The sequence below is a fragment of the Apis cerana genome, linkage group LG10 (assembly GCF_029169275.1).
Source record: "Apis cerana isolate GH-2021 linkage group LG10, AcerK_1.0, whole genome shotgun sequence".
NCBI classification, from domain to species: domain Eukaryota; kingdom Metazoa; phylum Arthropoda; class Insecta; order Hymenoptera; family Apidae; genus Apis; species Apis cerana.
The window spans coordinates 4191737-4215703 of NC_083861.1; the positions used below are offsets into that span (position 1 = coordinate 4191737).

Below are 23967 nucleotides of genomic sequence, written 5' to 3' on the forward strand. Positions count from 1 at the left end.
AATTCGAAACCAAACCATCGTTAATTAAAGCCCTAAAAGTGAGTCGAAATTAACCCACTTCGCGTTCAAAGCCAATCGTTTTCTTTACCATTGCACGAAAACCTGGAAAGGGAGGATAATTAAATTCCCTTATAGAGGAGCAGAGCTCAAAGACAAGGCTAGACACGCGTCACAATCGAAATCAGAGCCACGAGAATCCGATTGTTGGGTCGTTATGTACCTGACAGCATTGCTGGCCGCGCTATCCGTGCTCGAAGCGCTTGGTCTTTGATCGCTTCTGTAATATTTCACGGGCATCACGCCGCTTCCACTGTCCATTGATTGCTGCGATTGCTGCGATTGCCTGCGCCTGTGGTGACGGCAATTATGCTTCCGTTCCCCTTGATTTTTCGCCCTTCCACTCTCCCCTGATCCGCGTCGAGATCCTCTCGAATCGGTCTCTCTGAAGCCTGGGAAATATTCGAGTAATTTGAATAACGAGCAAAGCTTGTTGAATATTTTTGTCGGATATGTTCTATTAGGATAGAAGAAAATTGCGATGAAAAGTGGTAAAGTTACGGTGATAATAGCGAGTGAAATATCAGATATTGATATTTTAAAATATTTAGAAATTAGAAGCATCTAAAATTAAAAAAATAGGAAAGAATAATTATAGTTTGAACAAATGGAATCAATTATTATTACAGACAAGTATTGTGATAAAACAAAGAAATAAATGATATGTAGATTTTATAAACATGATTGAAAAGATGGGATTTATTAAATAATAAATTGCTTCATTCTTCAAATATTACACTACACTTGAAATAATTTGTGTTTCTCTGTATACTGTAGATTTTTCTACATTCAAATTTTACATAAATATATTTATCCCGCGATCACATACATCTATTTAAAAGATCATCAAGCTCGTGATATCAAATATTGTATCAACAATCGTGTTTCAAAATCGACGGAAATATTCATGAAAAATAATAATCCCATCGGAATCGAAATAATTAAGAAGCAACATTTCCATCAACCAACCTCGATAGGTGGGCGAAATAACCGTAGGGGGTGGTTGCGGCTGAGGCGTCTCCTTCTTTCCCCATAATCTGGCAAAATCATTTTTCAGCTCGGTGATCGTTGAATCTTTTCTCGATTTCGTAGATGACTGGCTTCTGATCCCACTGTCCACCGAACTCTCCCTCCTCTTGCGCAGTCTCTCAAGATGGCTCGCATCCGTGGTCGTTTGCCTGGACCACGGAAAAGATTTCGCTATATCTCCCAATGTTTCACGACGATACAGCTTATTCCCTCGCTCGCTCTTTCCACCACCGCCCCCGCTCCATTCGCGTAAAATGTCTGTCAATTGTGCCAAGCTCGATCGTCGTCGACGTTGATTGGTCGCAGGTTCTTGCGGCTCGTTTGGCGGGGATATGGAAGTGATCTGTGTCGCCGAATCGCGTCTTCCAGTTCCTGAATCGATATTTATCATATTGTGGTTAATTATTTTTTTTTTTTTTGGTAATTTATACGGTTATATATTTTAATTTTTATTCTTAGTTCGAGTCGATTTTTGTTTTCTGTTACGAAAAAGTTTATGGAAAGTTCATGGAGAATGAGAAAAGCGATTTTCGGAGGGGAAAAGAAAAAGAATCGTGGTGTAATGTATGCCTTGGTGAATTTTTAAGAGCGAGATTTAATTATGAGATTTTCCTACGTTGTAATACAGTGGTTGGGTTTAAAAGATGAAAATTAATTTTTTCCTCTGAGGATTTTTTTTTAGGGACGAAATGAAATATGGTGAAATTTGTTGTGCTTCACTTATTAATAGAATTGTATATGAAGTTGTATTAATGTTTCAGAGGCTATTTCGTAAGTAGATTGCCATGAAACGTATTTTTATTTAATGATGTAATTATTTGAACGAATATTTATAATTCTGCCATAAATATTAATTTATTACACAATTTACCATTTACTATTTACTAATGATTTATTCGTTGAGAAATACGTTTCTTTAACCTTACGTTATATATAAAAATATGAAATAACAATAGCAATAAAACAGAAATTTGAAACACTCACCAAGACGTTGTTTCAAGGTGGATTCCTCGACCTGTTCCCGCATAAGATCGTCCCATCCATTTCCACCTTGCCACACCAGGCCGACCTGGTGGCTCAGGATCGGTAGATTACACACGAAACAGATCGCTGTCATGCTTCTGAAATCGAAATATCCATAGATAAGATGATACATCTCGATTATGGGCAAATATAATGAACTCAATGTGAAAGGGTGCAACGTCTCAACGATAGATTTTCAAACGTGAAATCCAGGCCATGCCAACAGAGCGTTTGTGAAGTGACACTCGATGATCGAGGTCGTGGTTTTTCTTGGCTACCCTCTACGTGGATTTTCTAAGATCACTTTCATGCTTGACAGGGTCACGAGACCCAGCTTCTTCAGCGACCAGAAAAGGAGAACGAACGAAGATGAAGCGTAATCGAGTCCACTTTTCGAGCAAACTACTACGATACTACTCAAAATTGTGGATAGGAGGTTGATGGAATTCATTGATGAATATTTATCCTATTTTCTTTTCAAAATGAAAAATTTATACCGATAAAATTTAGAATATTATTTTTATCTCTATTTGAAATGTTAATAATTTGCTTATAAGATTTATTTTAATTTTTGTAAAAATATTTAACGCTTTCGAGTATAAATTAAAAAAAATAAAAAATAAAAGAAATATTACAAATACATTCGAAAAAATTCATTTTACATTACCCATCAACTTCCCGCTCGATCAACTGATGAGCAAAACAATACTTCTACGAATACTTTTCACGTTCCTTTTAATTCAAACAACACAATATTTCAAACGCAAAGCGAAAATTAGAGTAGGAGCGCGTTTAATCGTCTGGGACACGCTCCTGCTCGTATTTTTCTTTTTGTAAAAATTACTCTCCCGGTTAATGGATGTGCCGGCAAACGATCGCCAAACAGAACAATACTCCGGCACAATGGAGGTACGATATGTAACGCAGATACGTGGCTAAAGGGCTGGCATTCGCGTGGCCAGCATCATTCCAAAAGCGTGGATGCAGCGGAAACGAGATATGTACACGTGTATTCGTGTATCTAACCAGTGCACAGGTCGTGGAAACAAGTTTTCACGCAGATAAAGCAGCAGTCTTCGTCGGTGAACAAGTTGAAAATGTGATATTCGTTCACGGGGAGGAATCGTGTCGAAAATGACCGTTTGATTCGTCAGAGAATTTGGCATTTAAGTATGATTCAATTTGCAGCCGAGCTTTGAATGGGGCGGATTTGAAAATTGAAAATTCAGGCCGGCATAGTAATCAAGTTTTACGTACCGTGTGCTACGATATTTGCAACGAGTTTGATCATTAATTAAATTAGATAATTGTATAACAATTATATATATTGTGTGTACATAGTGATTTTATGTAAATGAAATAATTTGAAATAATTTACATATTAATAATTGCATAAAAATAATTGTTTTAATGTGAACATTATCATATTTTATTAGAAATATAAATTTGTTATTATCTAGAATCGAATATAGAAAAAAAAAGAATAAATCAATGAATGAATAATTTATTCGAATGAAATAAAAAAATGAAAGAAAACAAGATTCTCTTCAATTTATATAAACTATTTCAAAAATTATTAATTCATTTTATCTCCACACAAAATGAAGTTATTTTTAAAGTAAAAATAATTCAATATCTCGAATTCTCTCATTTTATCTCTATTTCAAATATATATATGTATACCTATGTCCAAGTTTCAATGTTCTTGCATTATGCTTGAATGAATATAAAATTATTTGTATAAGAAAAATTTGATTCTTCTTTTGAAATTGAGAATTCTTTCACGTTCACTTGTACGACAAATTTTTCCATTCTACGACTCGAGCAAACTGCAGTCCTATTTTAACCAATCTTTTCCTAATTCCGGCTCTATAAGCTCGATATAAGTACGTATTTAAAAAATATTATACGAACTTCTTGCAAACTGATATTCTCAAAGTGAGTACTTTGGAAAGTTTCCACGAAAGTTTCATCTTAAAATTTGTTATTTTCCTCAGATAAAGAAAATGAAAAAGATTTTTTTCGTCTTTCGTATTGGAATGATGTCGCAATATCTATAAATTTATAAACGTTTGATTGTAAAAAAATTTTATGTATATATTTTCCAGTAAAATATCGGAAAAATAAAAATTTTAATTAAACTTTTGATATTAAATATTTTATTATTTTACTTTTTGTTTTTGAACTTTCTTTTTATAAAAACGATATATCGACAAGCAAATTGAATCATATTGAAACGAAATATGTGAAATTTTCGACACGAAATCTCGAATATTGATCTTTACGCGCAGGTATTCAAATTAATATTCAGATGCTATGCTATATTTGAATTTATTACTTTGTATTGAAGGATCGTTTAAACGAAACTTATGAAGATATGAATTGTTCATTGCAGTTTATAAATGCATTAAATCTGGAAACACAAACCCAAAAATTATTACACAAAAATGTCTATTCAATCTTATTTATTAAATTGTATCAAATAAAATCAGACTCAGCTGATCACTAAAAAATTTTATTATAAATTTACAGCCTAAAAAAAAACGATTCATATTTTCATATGATAAAAATAATTCATAATATCCTTTTATAAAATATACAAGAGTAAATAATTCATACGAATGCTCGAATATTAATACGAATAATTTCATTCTCACCTCGATTTCACCCCAAAGAAATAACTCTGCACCACATCCTGTGCATGATTATAAAAAGAAATTTGAGAGAAGAAAAGAAGAGAAAGAGAGAGAGAAAGAAGAGAGAGAGCGAAAAAGATAATAAAGAGAGATAAAAAATATATAGCCGTGTGTCTGCTCTCGTATCGATCAGCGTATATATATACTATATATATATGTATAATAAAACTGTGAAAAAACGAGTTTCAAAAACGAGAACAAAACTGTCATCAGAGTGTATCTGGTCTGACGATTCGACCTGTAATGTCGAAGTCTGGGGTTCTGCAACGACATCGCATGGCAAGGCTCTGGCCGACCTGCAAAAGATACACACACACAAAAATGTTTTTTTTTCTTCCTGTCTTCTCCAGAAGATCTACAATGGAAGTGGTTGAAACAGATGTAATGAGTCCCCACGACGACGTCGTATCCCGAATTGATAGAATAATAGGCAATTAAAACCTATTCATTCATTTCGAAGCCTGTTTTTACAATCATTTGGAATAGATTATTTCTATGATTTTTATATTTAAATGAATATTCAGTATATAAGTATGATATTGGACGAGTATGATATCGTTGAGAACCTCCACTTTAAAGTGGATCATCATCAACAATACATGGTGTTCCTAAACATTCATCCATGTACTAAGTGTGATTGACATAGCTTAATTTTGGTGATTAAATGGGAACTAATGGACTCTATGCCATAATAGAAATCCGAATCTAAGGTAAACTTGTTATGTCAAAACTCAAATATAATCTACGCTTATAATCTAATCCAAATTTAACCCAAATTTGATCCAAACCTAAACTAATCTACTGTGATTGCCTAACTTTAAATTTTATATAGATAAATGACGGATATTAAAATTTTCATACAATTTCTTGCAACTAAATTATTCAGTAACAAAGTTATCCAATAAAGTTTTAATTACGTAGAATATAATTATCATTTGTATGAATTCTGAAGTTTCATCTAACATTTTGAATTAATCATAATTTAAGAATCGATTACATGTTACAAATATCAGACGAAATTGTCAAACATTTTTATCTTTTATAATTCTATCCTTTCTTCTCTGTTGGTTTTCTGTCGTTCGACATTTTAATTAGATTTTAATTATTTTTTAATCGATCTCTTTAAGAATAATTAAACCAAGATAAACTAAATTATTTTTTTATTTTCAATATATAAGAGATTAATTTTATTAAAAATAAATTTTTAAATAAAATTTCAAGAATAAATAATTCAAAATTGATGATATTTATCTATCAGTGGCAATCATGATGTCAAAAGTGAGTGATCCATAATCATCAAAGGTGTAAATCTCCTTATCCGAAATCCTGTATTATTAATCTTTGCATTTATAATTTATTGGACACGTTAATAATTCAGTGTACGGTGACACAAGAGAATCGCATAATATTGCGTGGAGGAAGGGCGATTTATGTAGCCTCGGGGATTCCTCGACGAACTCCTACAAGGTCGTCTGAACTTCGAAAGGAATACTTTTATTCTTACATCGTGCGATGTGGTTTTGTGTTTCCTTTTCGTTTGTAAGCCAAAAAACTTTTCCAGATTTATGATAACATAGCGCACGCGTGAATTTTCTAACCGTGGAAAGAGAACTAAAGTTTCCTTTTTAGAGTTTTATCCTTCCTCGAATCCCTTTCCCCAGTTCTTAACCAACCACTGTTTTCCATATTAATGCCTTCAACCATGGAAAGCCGTGTAATATATTTCATAAAAGATTCATGAATTTTCAAACTTTTTGTTTTAATATTGGAAATATTTAATATTTTATAATAATAATATCTTTTTTCTCGTATAAAATAAAATCGGATGATACAAATAAATTTTCTTATATCCATGATCGGATATAAGAAGTAGAATATTTAAACACATAATATAAATCGTAGAATTTAGAATTCGAAAGTCATATTGGATTTCCTTATTTTAATTCGAAAGATTATATTTCATGCCGGTATTTTTTTATGAAAATATTATTATAATTGCATAAAAATTTAGATTTAGAACGAAAATATATTTTTAGTGAAAGAAATGTAACATTAACATTTCGTATTATATGTATATATTAGTACAAGTGTTGTGATATTAATCCTTAGTACGTGCTTTTAACAAGATGAATTTAATTATCGTAATTAGACCGTGTCCAGCTGTTTACATGATCAAAATAAATTCCACGATACGCACGATAATCGATAATAAAACGATTTGTCATGAAATCGTAATCCATTTTTCATCGTAATTTCTATCTATTCGATTCTAAATGCTATTTCAAAAATCGAGAAAAATGATTTATTCATTTGAGCATGTAAAAAGTTTCAAGGATCCTTCAAAGGATGCTGAGCCGGAAGAGGTTGGAAGGTAGAAAGACAGGAAGATAAAATAACTTCCAGACAAGATGCATCCTACCATCATGGCAATAAATCACCATTTCTCGAACTACGAATAAAAATAGTTCTTGAGACAAAGACAAAAAATCGTGTTTTGTTCGTAGCAAAAGAGGTTTCAAGATTTACAAAAGATATATGAAGGAAGAAGATATTAAAGATATATTGTAATAAAATATGAAACAATATTTTCTTCTTTTTTCTTTTTACATACAAATTCAAATAATTTGAAATAAAATTAAGGAAATTGTAATACAAAAATTCCTAGCAAAAACCATTGTAAATATAATCAATTAATTAATTAAAAAATTACAAATTATTTTAAAAACTATTATAAAAATAATCTTCTTGAAAATAATATAAAAATATTGTTATCAATATTTTTAACGATATTATCAACACTATTGATTCAGTGTATTTTAATGGCTTTAATAATCCTTCATGAATATTAAAAATTCTCAAAACATTTGAAGGTATGTTGGACTTTCTCATCAAGAAATTTATCTCAATTTCTCACGATCAATTATCGAATCACCCTCCAGTAACCGCTTTAATTCCTCCACAATTCTGTTTCCTCTCTCTATTGATGATCGATTAAATTTGCATACGAATTGATTTAAAATTGCTCTACTCGCGATTCTCCCTCAGGAGAAATCTCACGTTGAGACTCCTTTCACCAACATTCATGATTTCATATTCCAAGTGTTGATTTCTCTGAACACGGGATTAACGCGATTAAACGTGATTCGTTTGAAAGCAATCTCAAGTTTTCAACAATTGATATCGTTATTCGTTTCCTATTTTTTAAGTTTCAACCATATTTAATCGAAACGAATATGTGAAACGAATATTTATATGGTCTTTTAAAATGAAGGATACAAAGAGTATTTATTAAAATAGATAAAGTATTGAACAAAATGTCTTTTTTCGATTTAATTTATTTATAATTTACTTGTAAATTTGAATAATTTTGAAACGTGTATGTTTGAATTTTAATAACGATTCGGGATAAATATTTCCAGACAATTTGATTCCATATAATTTTTAAAATTTTTAAAAGGAAAAGAGAGGTTCGATAAAAATTTCATCTTTCTTTAAACGTATTCGAGATCAATTTTATCCCAAGCTCTGAAATAATAACGAAATTTTACGATAAATTTAAAAAGGAAGAAAAATTTCATTTTCAAAAATCATATTCTTTTTTTTTCTTACTAAATATACGAAAAATAATTTACAATGATAATTCATCGAAAAAACTTAATTTAAACTTAGGAATCTTTACCCTAAAAATTTCATTTTAATTATTTTACATCGACAGAATCTGTAAACAGTTTGTACGCGACACAAACTGCAATAATGCACCCATGATATGACATCGTATTGCGGTTTGCATTAACTGCCGGTGAAACGTCCACGTGTCACAGATGGAATATATTCGACGTTTCGCGGCGTGACATTAATTTTCACGATGATGCTTTGTCCATTCGTTGAACATTGTATAAACGCGGCCATTTGATATCGAACGAATGCTTTTTTTTAAATCTTCCATTTTATTTAATTGACAAACAAATGGACCGAGAGAGACCTGATAAAAATTCACGATGTTACTTTTTCATGAATTTCTTTTTATATAAAAAAAAAAAAAAAAACACGACCTATATATTTAAATCGACAGACGGTTATTATAATATTTTCTATAACAGAGAAAAACTAATAAACTATTAAACTAAAGCTAACGAAATTCATAATGTTATGAAACTATCACACGTTTCTGTACTCCTTCATTATATATTATCATTAAAACTCCAAATATTATTTTAAAAACTTCAATAATTACATCATCATTATAGATTTACTGATATCTTGCACGATAATATATTTCGTGCAATTTTATATTTCATATAGGAAAAAAAATCTTTTATTACATATAAATCTGTAAATAATTGTAAGGTATTAAAATAATGAATTTATTTAAAATCATATATATCATATGAAATAAATAATATATATGAATGATTGAATCTTTATTTAATTGAAAATATCTCAGAATATAAAAATTTTTTATATTTCATATTAAATTTATAATTTTATGGAAAATTATTAATAATGTGTCTGATTACAAAGGATCATATTTCTATATGATAAATTTTAAAAAAGCCATATATCAATTAATTTTACAAGTTTTACAAAACCCATATGCCAATTAGTTTCATAATAGCTGGATGCTCGATTAATTACATAAATTCATGACGTTATCGAATAAAATTTTATAAATGTCACAGCATTATCTGATAAATCTGACATTAAAAATACAATTATTCCCTTTTAATTAAATGCCATTAATTAATTAAAGTTAACCCATTATCAACTTATTATTTAATTAACAACCTTCAGCTTTTAATTAATTTACTTAATTTTTATAATTTAATTAAAATCAACTGGAAAACGTTTAAAATTTCTCGTTTCAAATTTTTTTCTTCAATATTTAAATTTTTCCTAACATCTACATATAAAAGAAAATGTCGAAAAGAATCAATAATTAAAAATTCATGTTATATAAATATATAAAATTTAATCGAGTCAATACATAATGCCTTACCATAAGAAACCTGAAATAAAAATTAGGAATGAAACTTTTAAAATATCTCGAAATAATTTTTTCTCACTCTCTGTTGAATATTTTAACGCCAGTTTTAACATTTTTAAAAGTCATTCTACATCTTTCTAACCTGAGAAAAAAATAAAAAAGATGAAATTTTATTCCTTCGAGGAAAGTGAAAATTTGTCTCCCCTTCCTCGCAAGGAACACTTCGTGATTGCATTTTTGAAGAAATAAACGATATTTCCGCGCGACGGTTACTGCGGTATATTTTTCCTCTGCTAAATTGGAAGGCTTGCTCGGATCCCTGCCGCCTTAATAAAAATTCAGCCTCGAAAGTCGACCAATATCGTTCAAAAAAAACTCATTTTGAAAAACAGCAACAGAGATTAAGAGAAGAACACTATTTTTTTTTTTAAGAAGAAAGGATTAAAAAGTAAAATTGTCAGTGATAATTTTGTATGTGATGAATTTGAGAAAAAAATTAATGAAATTAATAAAAATTGTAAAAGCAATATCAGAAATAACAATGTATATCTACAATTCGTCACTTATCGATTTATCAACGTTATTAATTAGATAATTATTAAGCAAAAGGGCTATGAACACTTCACTTTACGACCTCGTGATAGTACTATCGAAGCAACAGTCAATGTGTACAGAGCTGGTGATCCACAGGTGGCTCTTAAATGGAAGGAACGAAGCTAGTAAAACGTCTTCGAAAGTGTGAAACTATGTTACAATTATTTCAATCTATTACACCTTCATAATCGATTATGATTTTGACTCGACTAGTTCTTTCCATCGAAATTCCCATGAAAATAAGAATGTTCGAGAAAAAGAATATTATAAGATTATCGAATTACAAAGCTTATAGATAATAAATTCTCAAACGATAAATTATTTAAAATTTATAAAAATTTATATGCAAATATTAAAATACGTACTGTAAGCCATTATAGACAGAAACCGATAAAACAAATCAATCATGATCAAACACAAGTGGTTAGATCATTTATAGCCAGACACAAGTATCGATTACAAACATGAATAGTATGGTTTATTTATGATCAGATAAGTGGGAACGAGACAAAATGATCCAACTAATGGATTAAAATAATCATAGTCAGGCAAGCAAAATATATATTACGATATATTTCTTATTTTTCTATATATTTTCTTGCCATTATCATTAAATTGTCATTAAATCGTTTCATTGCAATTTAATTACTTTAATTACAATAGAATTGTCATCGTCAAATCGTCGAAATTTCCTGAATTAATATGAATAGGAATAATCCATCAGAATTCCTTCAAATTCACAAAATTCATCCACATCTGCGATCGTTCATGTAATTATAGTAAATTTATCCATTCTTATTTTACAACTATCTCAAATCCACGCCTAGCTGATAAACAATTTAATGCATTTTACTCGAATGTGAGATTGAAATTATGCAACACGGTACTAGAGAAATTCTATCACGAGTAACCGCACGGACAGATTCATTTTCACGAGTATTTACTTCTCTCCTTAGAATACAGTCAATTTTCTCTGAATAGCGTTCGTCGCGTCTAAATATAACAGGATGCTTCATTCACTTTGGATTTCTTAATATCTCCATTAAAAATATATAAAAATATATAATTGTATTAAAACAACAAATATTTCTCTTTAAATAACAAACGAATATTAATATAAATCAATACATTTTTTTGTATATAATCTAATTTCTATAAATTTTTTTCACGAAGAATAACAGGAACATACAATTCATATTCGTATAATGAAATCTTTCTTATATGATTTATTTGCAAAATTCTTTCGTACAATTAAAAAAATAATAATTCAAATTCTTTAAAACGAAAATTTCTCCGTATCATTGACAATTTCTATATTCGTATAAAAAGATAAAACAATTGTGGAATAACAACTCGATTATCTTCAGCATTCAAAAAATAAAATTTCTTTTATAACAATAATAGATCGAGTTTTTAAAACGAAAGCTGCGATACGATTTAATTTTCACTCTAATATACGCACATATGTATATTCAAAAAGTATAGGGGAATATTCGGATGATTGCGTTCACCGTGACGTCAATTGACACGAAACAGATTAACCAATCATCTGGCAACGTTCCACTTTCGATACACTCGATAAATTTCCATTTCCGTTTGCGAGCGAAAATCCATGAAAAATCTACTCGTTTTCCTCTAATACATCATTCTATTTAACATATAAGATTTTTTGTGAAATATATGTAGAAATTTTTTATTAAAATAATAGATGATATACCTTGATTTCGATTCGTATTCCAAGAATTATTTAGGAATTTATATTTTTGTTTAATTTGTCAAAATAGTAGGAAGTGTAGTGTGTGTTTACACGAGAGAAAAGCACAAAGGCAATAAATGCTTTTCAGTTTTACGTTTCAATGAGTTATCGATGTTTCTATTGTTCCATAAGGGTATGAAAATCAAAATTTTCAAAGAGTAACAAAGATGAGAGGAAGTTGAAATAGCAACAATATGTCGTTTTGAGATATATAAATTGATATTGATGTACTGAATAATTTTCGGAGGATATTTCAATTGAATGATGAATTAATTGTACTTTGTTCGACACACGATGCTGTAAGTTTATATCTATTGGGTTTTGTTCAAAATGAATTTATTTATATAAAAGTTATTCATAAAAAATTTATACAAAAATTGTTCGAATTCAGATAAATATTTTTTTCCAATGAAATATAATTTGTCCTTATAATATATTTTAAATAATTGAATTATTAAAAAATATTTTAAAAAATTTAAATATTTGAGACGATGTGGTGTTGAGTTGTTCTATCCATTATAAGATTTATTTATAAAACATGAAAAATCAAAATAGTATAATAAATGGAGAAAATCTAAGAGCAAAAGCTTGAAAATACTTTCCCAAGATTAAAGTTTCGAAAAACTCAAGATATATATTTCTTTAGGAACGGAAGGAACTGTTCCTTCTCAATAAAGTTACACTCTAACTTGATTAAGTGTATTACATCAGACAGATTCCTTTGACTCATTGTTTCCCTTTGAACTTCATTTCTTCTTTTCTTTTTGTGATTTAAATTTATAAAAAAAATCTTTAATTATTTTAAATAAAAATATAAACAAAGAAATATTCATATACTATTATTCATATACTTATTTTATATAATACTTGTTAATTAATTCTTAATTATATGTATTATAAATAAAATATGTCAATAAATTGAAATTAATAATATGAAATTTTGTGAAAATCCTATTCGAATTTCAATTTGAAAAGCAACATATAAATAGCAAATATGGAATTTAATTACAGGAAATACTTGCTATTGTTACGAAATATTTTACATTTCCTATGATACGATTAAATTAAAATCTTTAATTTATATAAATTACAAAATCCATATTGAAAAGTGACGAATATTTTAAAGAATTAAAAAAAGATAATAGATAAAAATAAAAAATCCTACAAATACCTTATATCTACATTGATCGTTATAATTTTAAATTCTTCCAAAAGAGCTTCTTAATAAAAATTAATAACTAATTAAAAAATGTATTTAAAATTAATCCATTAATAAAATAATACTTTGAACAATATTAAAATATTATCCAAAATAATGCCAAATTTAATATTGGAAAAAATTCTCATTTCATTAATAACAACTGACCTGTAAATCGAATCAAAAACCATTTCTTTCGTACAACAACAAAAGAATATTTTATCTCAGCCAGAAAGTCGAAGTAATCCCCCAAAAAAACCGAAAGAAAAAAAAGGGGGAGGAAGAAAAGAAAAAATGGAGCAAGATGAAATCATACGCACTGTTACTCCAGTTCGAGCAAAAGATGTCCCCATAGCAACGAGAATGATGCATAGGCCGAGAAAACAGAGGGAGAGACAAGCTGGAAGCTGGGTGACGGAAACAAAAAGGAAAAGAAGGAGAGATTCTTTGGAATTCCCTAACATGGAAGCAACACTAATATCTCTTTCCTTTCTTCTATCGGTGAATTTATACGTCTGTGAATCAAAGATAAATTTGTCAAAAAATTGTGCCCTGTATATTCATATTAAATATGAACTCTTAATATTTGAATGTAACAATAACGATGAAAAATGGATCCCTATGGAATGCACTTTCATTGATGAACTATAAAAAAGGATTAAAAATATTTAAAAAATTATTCTGCTTATCATATTCCATTGAACATATTTGTATTTCGATATCAATTAAAATCTCCTGATATATTAAATTAAAATAATGAGAATAACATATATACACGTATGTAATTCCTATAACGATACAAATCTATACAAAATATCTTGACATATAATTAAAAAACTAAAAATTGAAATACTTAACAATAGTATAATAAATGATAACCGAAACACTTGTTCAACAAATGAAGATTCAACAATGAAAAAGGGTGAAAGCACGGAGGAGTAAATAAAAGTGTCATGGAATACGATTCGAGAATTATTTATTCTCGACGAAGGAAAGTTGCAAATAAAAAAATATGAAAGAGAATCGCCGGGAATTCTGGCTTTATCGCTTCGTGTAAATAGGAAGCTGGATCCGGGAGGAGGAATCCGGGCATTATTGTCAACCCCCTCCGCGAAAACGTATGAAGTGCTCGAAGACGATGGAACCCCGGTGAGGTTTACAAGTAGAGAATGAAGGTATTATTGGACGCGACCAACTGGAGAGGAATTGGTCGGAGGAATGGGAACGGAGGAAATTGAAAATGTACAAGAGGTTATCCCGCGAGAGGTTTGAGGATGGGTTTGGCTTCTTTGAATTGCGAGGATTATTGGAAAGTGATTTAGAATTCATGTACTTTGGTAGTTCGGTGATTTTAATTAGATGTACACGAAATGTGATTCGAGACAGACATATTTAAAGTGGAAATGTTTATGGATAAATTCTAAATTTCATTTAGAAAAATAAGTTACTTCGAAATTTGATTTACATTACTACATATATTCAATTTATTTTTCCCTATAAAACCTATACATCCCATGTTTTGCACAATTCAAACGATAATCTAAAAAGCATCTATACAAAACATAGAAAAAAAATATTTGGTTACACGTAAAAACGAACTATTTTTATTTAAAAAACTACTCCAATTAATTAAATCCAATTAATCAAAACAAATTAAATCAGAATTTAATTTAATATTCCACTACGCTTTAACTTCAAATTTCTAAACAAAATTTCGTCTTGCATTCTCGATTTTAAAAAAAAATATATATATATATCTACGTCAACAACGTTCAAACGTTCTGCCATTAATTAACAAAACGCTGCGCACATCTCTTGTAACGGAATCGACTATTGCTCGTTTAATCTGCGCGAAGAGGGTCGTTCCATTTTTACGATTCTACATTTCTAGCAGAACAGGAAATTCATTTCGACGTGCTTTAAAAAAAAAAAAATTTAGCAACACCGTAAAAGAGAATTTCCGTCAATCGGTGGAGAAAAGCTAGACAGTTTCCAATTTGTAAGTCAAATTCGAGAGTGAACGGCGATGAAAGCAATCCGTTAAATGATAACACGCGAGAAGAGCTTTCGCAAGCAGGTAAAGAATCGAAATCGCTCTCCCCTTTGTGTGAATGTTTAATTAAAACCTTGATGTAATACCCTTTGGCGAATAAACGATGCATGAAACGTTTCTCGTTTGAAAAAGAGAAAAGAATGGAGAGAGAAGGAGGAGGGGATGATAGGCAAATCTTGAAAGGTTTGTGATTGTTTTTAAATGTAGAATTAGGAAGAATGGAGCTTTGTTTTGATTGCTCTCGTGGAATTTGTTTATATTAGCGGAGAGAGAAATGAATTGATGTAATGTTTATTGAAATATCTGATTCATAAATGTATAGAGACGAAGTATTCGATCGTGGAAAAATTTACGTAATTAATTTGATATTTCATAGATATAGCCATTTCGATAATTGAAATTGTATAATTTTTATTATAAAAAATTTCTTGAATATTTGTGCAATTATTCTTTGACATTTATATTATAATTGCACGAATGATTTATGATGATTAAAATTTAGTAAAATTTCTCAGATCCATTATTGTATTCGATTCTTTTCGATGGACAATAATTTTTTCAATAATCCCTCTTATATTTTCAAGCTTTGTTACATCTTCTTCTTCATATTTCACGAGGAAAAATAAAATCCGCAAAAATATTGTCGATATTGTCACGTTAAAAATAAGAGCATATATTGGTTAAACGATCGAGATACAAATTCCAGGATGAGCGAATATCCGACACGAAACGAAATAACCAGTTATCAAACACGATCTAAACGTAAATCAAATTTGATCGTCGAAGCTCTTGCTGTATTCTGTTGAGGAATAAAAAAAAAAAAGAAAAAAGAAAAAGAAAAAAAATAATAGAAAGCCGTTCAGAAAACTGTCGAGGATGAAAAACTTCGTATCGAAATTGTGTCACGTGAAAGGGGAAGAAAAACAAGAGCGAGGAAAAATAAGTACAAGGATTCTATTCGAGGGGTGACTGACGACGTGACTGATTTCCGCACGTGCTACGCCAATGGGACGTTGAAAAATGTACAGTTTTATCGTTTCCCCTGAACAAGAGTGACTTACGCCCCCTTACGATTTAAACACAGACATAGTGGATAGCTTTTTTTCTTTCAATTCGTTTTTATAGAGCATTTGCATGAACAAGAAAGAAAAAAATTTTCCATTCAATATTCATAAAAAAGGATATTGTTCTCGATGAATTATAACTTTGTATGATAATGTAGGTTAAAAAGATGTAGTTTTATTTTTTAAATCATAAATATTAAATCATAAATATGATATGATATGATTTTATCAATTGATAAAAATTAATTTGCAAACGTTTAAAGATGGATGATATTTGGATATTTCTTTATTTATTTTATTTTTTTTTAATCGTCTGTTGTTTAGACAACAAAGTTTTAAATATTATCTGCAATATTTACTAGGGATTTAATTTTTTTTTTTTTTATGAAATCAATATTGCGATGGAAGCTTAATGGACTTTTATATCTGATGACCCAGAAGCTTTTCGTGGATTTCGAAGGGAATACGAATGCAATTTTTCGATGTCTTTTTCCATGTTCAAATGTATTCCGACGGTGTTTTGAAATATCGATGATTTATACGTTTCCCATACTCTGTTTTCTTGATTAAGGGAAAAAAATGTATTAAGATAAAACACGAATAAAGAGATAAATGGAAGAATTTCAAAGACTAGAAATAATAAAAAATGTATTTTAAAAAATAGATATATTATCTTGAAGAAACTTTGCAATTACCTCTACTTCTAGACAGAATGTAATTTATAATTTTTAAATATAATTTTTCACGTATAATAAATATTGTGTTATATGACTTTATAATTCGCATATGAAGTTTTTTCCTTCTAATTTTCATTATACAAGAAAAAAAAACCATTACCTTTTATATAATCAATCTATGTATTTTCTTATATATAAAATAAATATATTTGTGTCTTAATTGTTAATCTTATAATTATCTTATAATTTTTTATTTAAAATAAATGATATTACATCTCAAAAAATCGTTCAATTTTTTACTATCGAACTTTCAAAGCTCTATAACCCAATATACCATCTACCCACGGAAGAATTTTCATTTCACGTTCATCAGATTCCATCAATTTTCCCTTTAAAAAAAAAAAGTTTGCATAAAACATGGTTCTCGGTTTTCGATCATCAAAAAATTTTTTATCCGGGCAAAAAAGACCTGCCAGTTGTTTCCTTCAATCGAAACGTCTCGTGTCTGATTGTGCTTTTCCAATTACTGTCGAATAATTTTGAACGTAATAAAAATATTATCGTATGATATGAAAAAAGGAAATGGAGAAATAATAAATTAATAAACGATTTATTGGCGGATAGAAGTTTTAGTAAAAAAAAAAATTAATAATCTTAAGAAAAAACATTCGAAATGAAAGAAAACTAAACAATTACTACAAAAATTTCATCGTTGGAATCGCGTATCTGTCAAAATTTCCAACTCTTTTGTTCCCATCATCATGTTTCTCAGTCAGGTTAATGAAACAACGTTGCTAAATAACCACCATGCATTCTCAACACGATATCAAAATCTTATCAAATCTCACAACTCGCAATAAGAAAACAAATCCATGTAACTCGATTCATGAACAACAACAAGAAACTCTTCAACAAACTCGAACCAAACACAATACTCTTCCCCCTTTCTTCTCTCACAGAATCATATCACAGAACACTCCGACACATCGTCAAGAGAACTTTCCTTTTTCCCTCCACGACGTACACCTCATCTCCGCATCTCATCCAGCTACATCATCTTCCAAGCATTCATACTCGAATTCATGCTAGAGACAAGAATACACCCGAGACTTTCGAAAAAGAAGAAAGGAAAATAAGATTCTCGACTCGTATCGAATAGGTTTTCTCCTTAATCAGGCCACGAGACGAGAGTGGTTTCCGTGTGTGTAGGAGAGGAAAGAGGCAAACAACGTATGAAGCAAGAAGGTGAAATAAGAAGGGAAAAGAGGTTTTACTCCCAGTGGCAAACTGTCGTTTCCCCGTGCATCTCGGTCTCGCGTTAATTTAAGAGATTACTGTACGCGGACACGGGCCGCCCGAGATGCTATTTCTGTCCGTTAAATCGTCCCTTCTGGGATTGGTCACGATATGGAAATGTAAGGGTGGAAATGCGGTTAGGGGAGAGTGTTTGCGACACAAAATCTCTCGGAATCAGTTACGCTGGGTATCACTGAGAACTGAGTAGAGGCTTAAATGTAGATTACAAGGAAGATTACGATGTTTAGAGTTGGCAGGATGAAGGAACTTGGGGATTAATATTTGTAATGGTGGTGTGTGAAATAAAGTGGAGATTTTTCTTCTTTTTTTAGGAATTGATACAAATTAGAAACTTGTTTGTTTTCAAAAAAGAGAGAGAGAGAGAGAGAGAGAGATCTTTATTTACATCTTTGTCGGATAAACCGAGATGCGAGATCGAAGAAAATTTACATGTGAACTGGAGTAACGCCTCCAAGGACTCGTTAAAAAATGTTTAACGCCATTAAAAATACCTCGTGAACCAGAACTTTTAAAATATCGGTGAAAAAGGCGCCAGAGAGGCGTCATTATAACTTTGTTAACTGTACGATTTAGAATGTGGTTTTTCTAAACGAGTTTCTGATTGTGAATTATTATACACTTCAAAAGAGAGAAAAAAAAAACACCCTTTAGCCTTTGTAACAGGTACTTTGATAACATTCACGCAACAAGTAGATATGCATATAGTGTGTGCATATGTTCATTCTTTAACTATCAAATCTTTTAAAATATCAGATTTAAATCCAGTTGAGATATATACACTCTCCCTTAAAAGTCTTAAAATAATTATTGTACTTATTTCAACATTGAAAAGAAATAATGTAATTTAAAAAAGAAAAAAAAAATCATTTTCAAAATTACTTATGATTCATAATATTATATCATTAGTATATAGTTCAGAAAAGTATCTAAAGTAATTTTAATGTTATAACAAATTCGGGAAATTTATCTTCAAATCTTAGAAACATACAAAAAAAAACACGAAAGCTAGAACTTTTTTCTTTTCAAAGATTTCGAAATGGAAAAGAATCCTAATCTCAATAAAAAATACGTCGCCATTTGTCAACGAATAAGAAACCTAACCTCAAAGAGACAGAATTCGTTGATCGCATAGTTAAATCGCGACGTGAGACAGATTAATCGAGTTTTGACTCAATTTCGCGGCTCATAATTTAGGAAACTCTATCATTATCCAGGTTTCGCGTTCCTTTTACAGTTTAACAGAATTCATTTTAGTCAGGAAATTGCTTACGCAACTCGCTGTATTGAGTAACGAATGCATCTGCCAGACGAAACGCGATTAACTTTTAAGCTGCGACAAGCACACACGAAGTGCTATGCTAGTTTGCTGAATTTTCGAGCGATGAAAAAACTTGTTGTCGAAGATTTATCGGAAAAATTTTTGAAAAAATATATCAAAACGATTCAAGAACAAGTGCCATTATAATTATAATAAATCATTTTACAAATATAATAATTATAATTATAATTTGTAAGAATAATTTCGCAATTTGCAACGTGTTAATAAATTTCACAAAGGATGCAATAAACAAATGAACCTACGAAGCTCGCCATTCGACGATTAAATCAAGCTGTATCGAGAGAAAGAGAGAGAGAGAGAGAGATTCGTTAGCAAGTTGTTAGTGACGTTAAACAACTTACTGGATCGTGCATTCCGCTGCATTACTTCCTATCTCGATTACGAACGTTCCACGCTTCTGTGCCACGATGTTAATTTAATTGAAGTAATTAACGAAGGATATATTAAAGTCGAGCATTTATTTCACTCGAATTTTTCGTCATTCTTCAGGGAAATTCGTTCGTTTAGTTCGAGGTAAAAATTAATAAAAATTTTTTTTTTACTAATTTTTCAATTGTTCGAAAAATTCCTAACAATTTCGACAAATAGATTTTCTATCAAATAGAATAAAATTGTATCCCTAATATTATTTAATTCGATCACATTGTTGAATAAGTTGAGAAAATTGTGTATCTATAAATATTCGAAATATAAATGATACGACAATTCAAGGAATAATCCAATAGAAATCACCGATTCGCGATACAATAAAGCAAACGAAATACGTTAATTGAAATCGATCAAACCGATAACGAAACATCATTTTGCCTCGCGCGAATTATTTAAAAAAGCATCATTCATATAAAACTCTTTCACGTCGAATCGTTCATAAAAATAGGAAATAATTCCCGTTAAATCGTTGTTTCCATTTCATAAATTGAAAAATAAACGATAGAAAAATAAAACTAATTGCGAAACGATCGTAAACCAACATAAACGTAAAGAAAATTAACTTTTTTTTTTCTACTACAAATTTCATTTTCATCTCGATTAAACGAATCGTGAAATAAAGTCATCGATGGAGTAGAAATTAATTAAAACACGAGCTTCTCGAACTGAACATTAAAGCAAGAAAAGCATAAAGATTTAAAGATTCTTAATCCACGTATCCCTCTCCTCTTTTCATCAATTTCGAGATTATTTAATACAATTGCAAAATCATTTTCTTCGACATATCTTTGAAATGTCAAAACGCAAGAAATTTGAAAAATCGAAATATCGATAATTTAATTGTCGATAAATTGATCACGCGAGAGAAGCCATCGTCCCACGTGGTTCCTTTCTCAGGAAGGATCGAAGCCAAAGTAAAGAGAGCCCCAACTAATGCAACTGTCAATAATGGTAAATACAGCGGCTTTGCCACGTATTACTAATGCGGAGGTTACATTATGCGCATACTTGTGTACGGTGTGCATTGTGTACCAATAACACAGCCTATATTATTATGCTTCACCCATTGATCAACCGATCGAACATCAATCGAGATAATAGAGATAATGCAGTAGCCGTGCGTTTCGAGCTACGTCCATTGGATCCCGAAGATTGACCCGTGAATATGTAGCAGACGCTATTCCTCGTGCACACGTATTTCCGCCAACAAAACGTGAGACATGCTGTTAATTGGTTCATCGTGAACCATTCCAGCGAGGACTACTGAGATGGATGTTTAGATCAGTCGTTAATTATAAATTACAATTGGAAGATCGCTTTAATTTATTTTAACGCGTTAATTAGAATTTTGAGAATATTAAAATTAAAGAATGTAAATAAATAAAACTAATTTCTTGGTGATATTGAGATCTATATAATAATAAATTTTTTTTATTTTCGTACGCTCCTCGATAATTATATTATTATTATGCTACGTATCTCTTTTTTATTAAAGTAGAGAGAGAATGATAATTACTATATCTTGTTCAATTTCAGAGCAATGTGTAATCTACGAGCTCTTTACTAATAATGTTCGATAATAATGTATCGTAACATTGGAAATCGAACTTCAGTACGAATCGGAAAATTTCGGCCGAGATCGAAATCAAACCAAACATAAACAGTCTCGTATGTTTTGTATCGAATATATCGAGAGCTCGAGTTAATCTCTATGTTTCATTGAAAGATAAATAGATTTAATTTTCACGTGATATTAAATATATAAACTAATAGAAACTAATTCTTTTTTTTTCTATTTAATTTTTTTATGACGATGTTTCTTAGATAGAATGTTTAACGAGCAGAAAAGAAAATTCTTTTCGCAACAGGGAATATAGAATCTTTTTATTCTATTTTTATTCCTTTGTATCGGAGTTTCTTAGATACACTGTTTGACGTGCAGAAGAAACTTTTCCTTTTTTTTTTTTTTTTATATATAAAAAAGAATATATCAAGGAGATTGTGATCGATTTTCTATAGATTGTCTTTGTCTTCATCGTTCTATTTTCTTACGCTATAAGCATCCCCAAGTTGTAATTCTCCAGGCAGTAAAGAGATCATTATCCAAGTCATAAATTCCTCCTCGTGGAACGTAATTTCGCCTGGGATTCGAGATTCCATTCAATCGAAACGCAATTGAAAAAGTTTTTGTAATTATCGAATGCAAGTTCTTTTATTTCATCGATTCCCATTTTCTCAATTTATTTCGTTATTTCCAAATAAATTCACCGGTTAAAGATATACATTTTCTCATTATCTTTTTTTATTGTTCTCGAAAATTGATTGAATTTTAACGCTTGAAAAGCAAATACGTAATGAGACGTTAAAAATAATCTCTAATTTCAATTTTAAAATGATTATACTATTATAATATATTTTGTGTTAAAAAGAAAACCCATTTTACGATTCACCTCTATCTACGATACGTTCATTTAATTGGATAACATAAATTTTCCTTTACCTCGCACAAATTATTATCCAATTACTTTTAGGGACTAATTTTCGTATATATTGACTTAAATATTCCATTTATTAAATAAATAAAACTGATAAAAATCTTCCAACGATTTAATATTTGACAATTTAAAAAGACACTAATACATTTCATATACAGTCAAAGAAAAAAAACTTGGAACAGCCAATTTCTATCAACGTTCGCGCCCAATTAGACTCGACAACGGTTCCATACCGAGCTCGTGCCATTTCAGAACCACTTCCCTTGATTACTGCCAGTGACACGAGGCTCGAATAATTCACCAGCTCGATTACACGCCGCGTATATCGTTCGAAGAGCTCGTTTGACCATGATCGTAATAAAAGCACAAAGTGTGTTTCCGTTTCGAAGATCGTTCTGACCGGATGTTTATTGCCCAGCCTGTTTGCTCTCTGAAACGAAACGCGTGTTCGAACACCATCCCCCTTTCGATCGTTTCTCTGTCTCTTTTGATCAACTTTCGATGATTTTGCGACAAGAGCTTTCCCTCCCAAGAATTTTTTTCTGATATTCGCCTCGTCTCGTCCCATTTCTCGCTTTGTAATGGAAATTGGAAAAGAAAATGGAGATGATTACGTGTTACGATTGATTGTAAAGGTCTTTTAGAAATTTCTTATAGGAGGAAGAAGGGAATATCGATAAAGGCGTTTATCAAAGGTGGTAGAAACAATGGAGAATTTAGAGTATTTTTTTTTTATAAAAAAAAAAGAAATATAAGAGAATTGAGGGGATAGTGAAATAGTAGAAATAAAATGATATAAATTTTATATTGAAAAGAGTATTGGTTAGAGAATTATGATTTTATCAGACTATCAATTTCATTTCGCCATAATTCTTTAAATTTTATAGTAGTAGGCTGAGTCAATCTATTTTTTTATCAATTTGATCATTTAAAAAATTTATCAAACATTTATCAATCATTATTCGCAATCAGAATTTAATAAAAAGCAATTTCATGCTAGATACGCGTGCGAATAAATCTCTTTGATCTGCCTTGTGTGCAAGTATGCGCAACACGTGGTCATGGTCGACGTAGTTTCAAAAAAATGTGTGAATAAACCTCACGATCGTGTATTATAACATATGGATTTGTTTGATTGAAAACGTGGATGACAGCGATGGCGGAATTGTTTCATTATAAAGCCAGCTTGAAAATGTGGGAAATTGAGTCGAACACGACGAGCAATTGAAAACAATTACAAAATTTTGATTTCGTCA

At 30.2% G+C, this 23967-nt stretch overlaps 1 protein-coding gene across 5 annotated transcripts in view; it reads right to left on the reverse strand.

Moving 5' to 3' along the window:
- The window catches only part of LOC107995439 (uncharacterized), a 180051-nt gene that overhangs the window by 62120 nt on the left and 93964 nt on the right, over positions 1-23967 (reverse strand). For 4 of the 5 annotated variants that reach the window (XM_062080784.1, XM_062080781.1, XM_062080780.1 and 1 more), the window contains 3 exons: positions 2071-2207; positions 1027-1458; positions 221-449 (listed from right to left, as the gene is read on the reverse strand). In XM_062080784.1, coding sequence (XP_061936768.1) covers positions 221-449; positions 1027-1458; positions 2071-2203 — 794 coding nt within the window. In that variant the 5' untranslated portion in view covers positions 2204-2207. Of the gene's footprint in view, positions 1-220; positions 450-1026; positions 1459-2070; positions 2208-5043; positions 5102-23967 lie in introns of all 5 variants that reach the window. The other variant, XM_062080782.1, reaches the window with a different exon arrangement.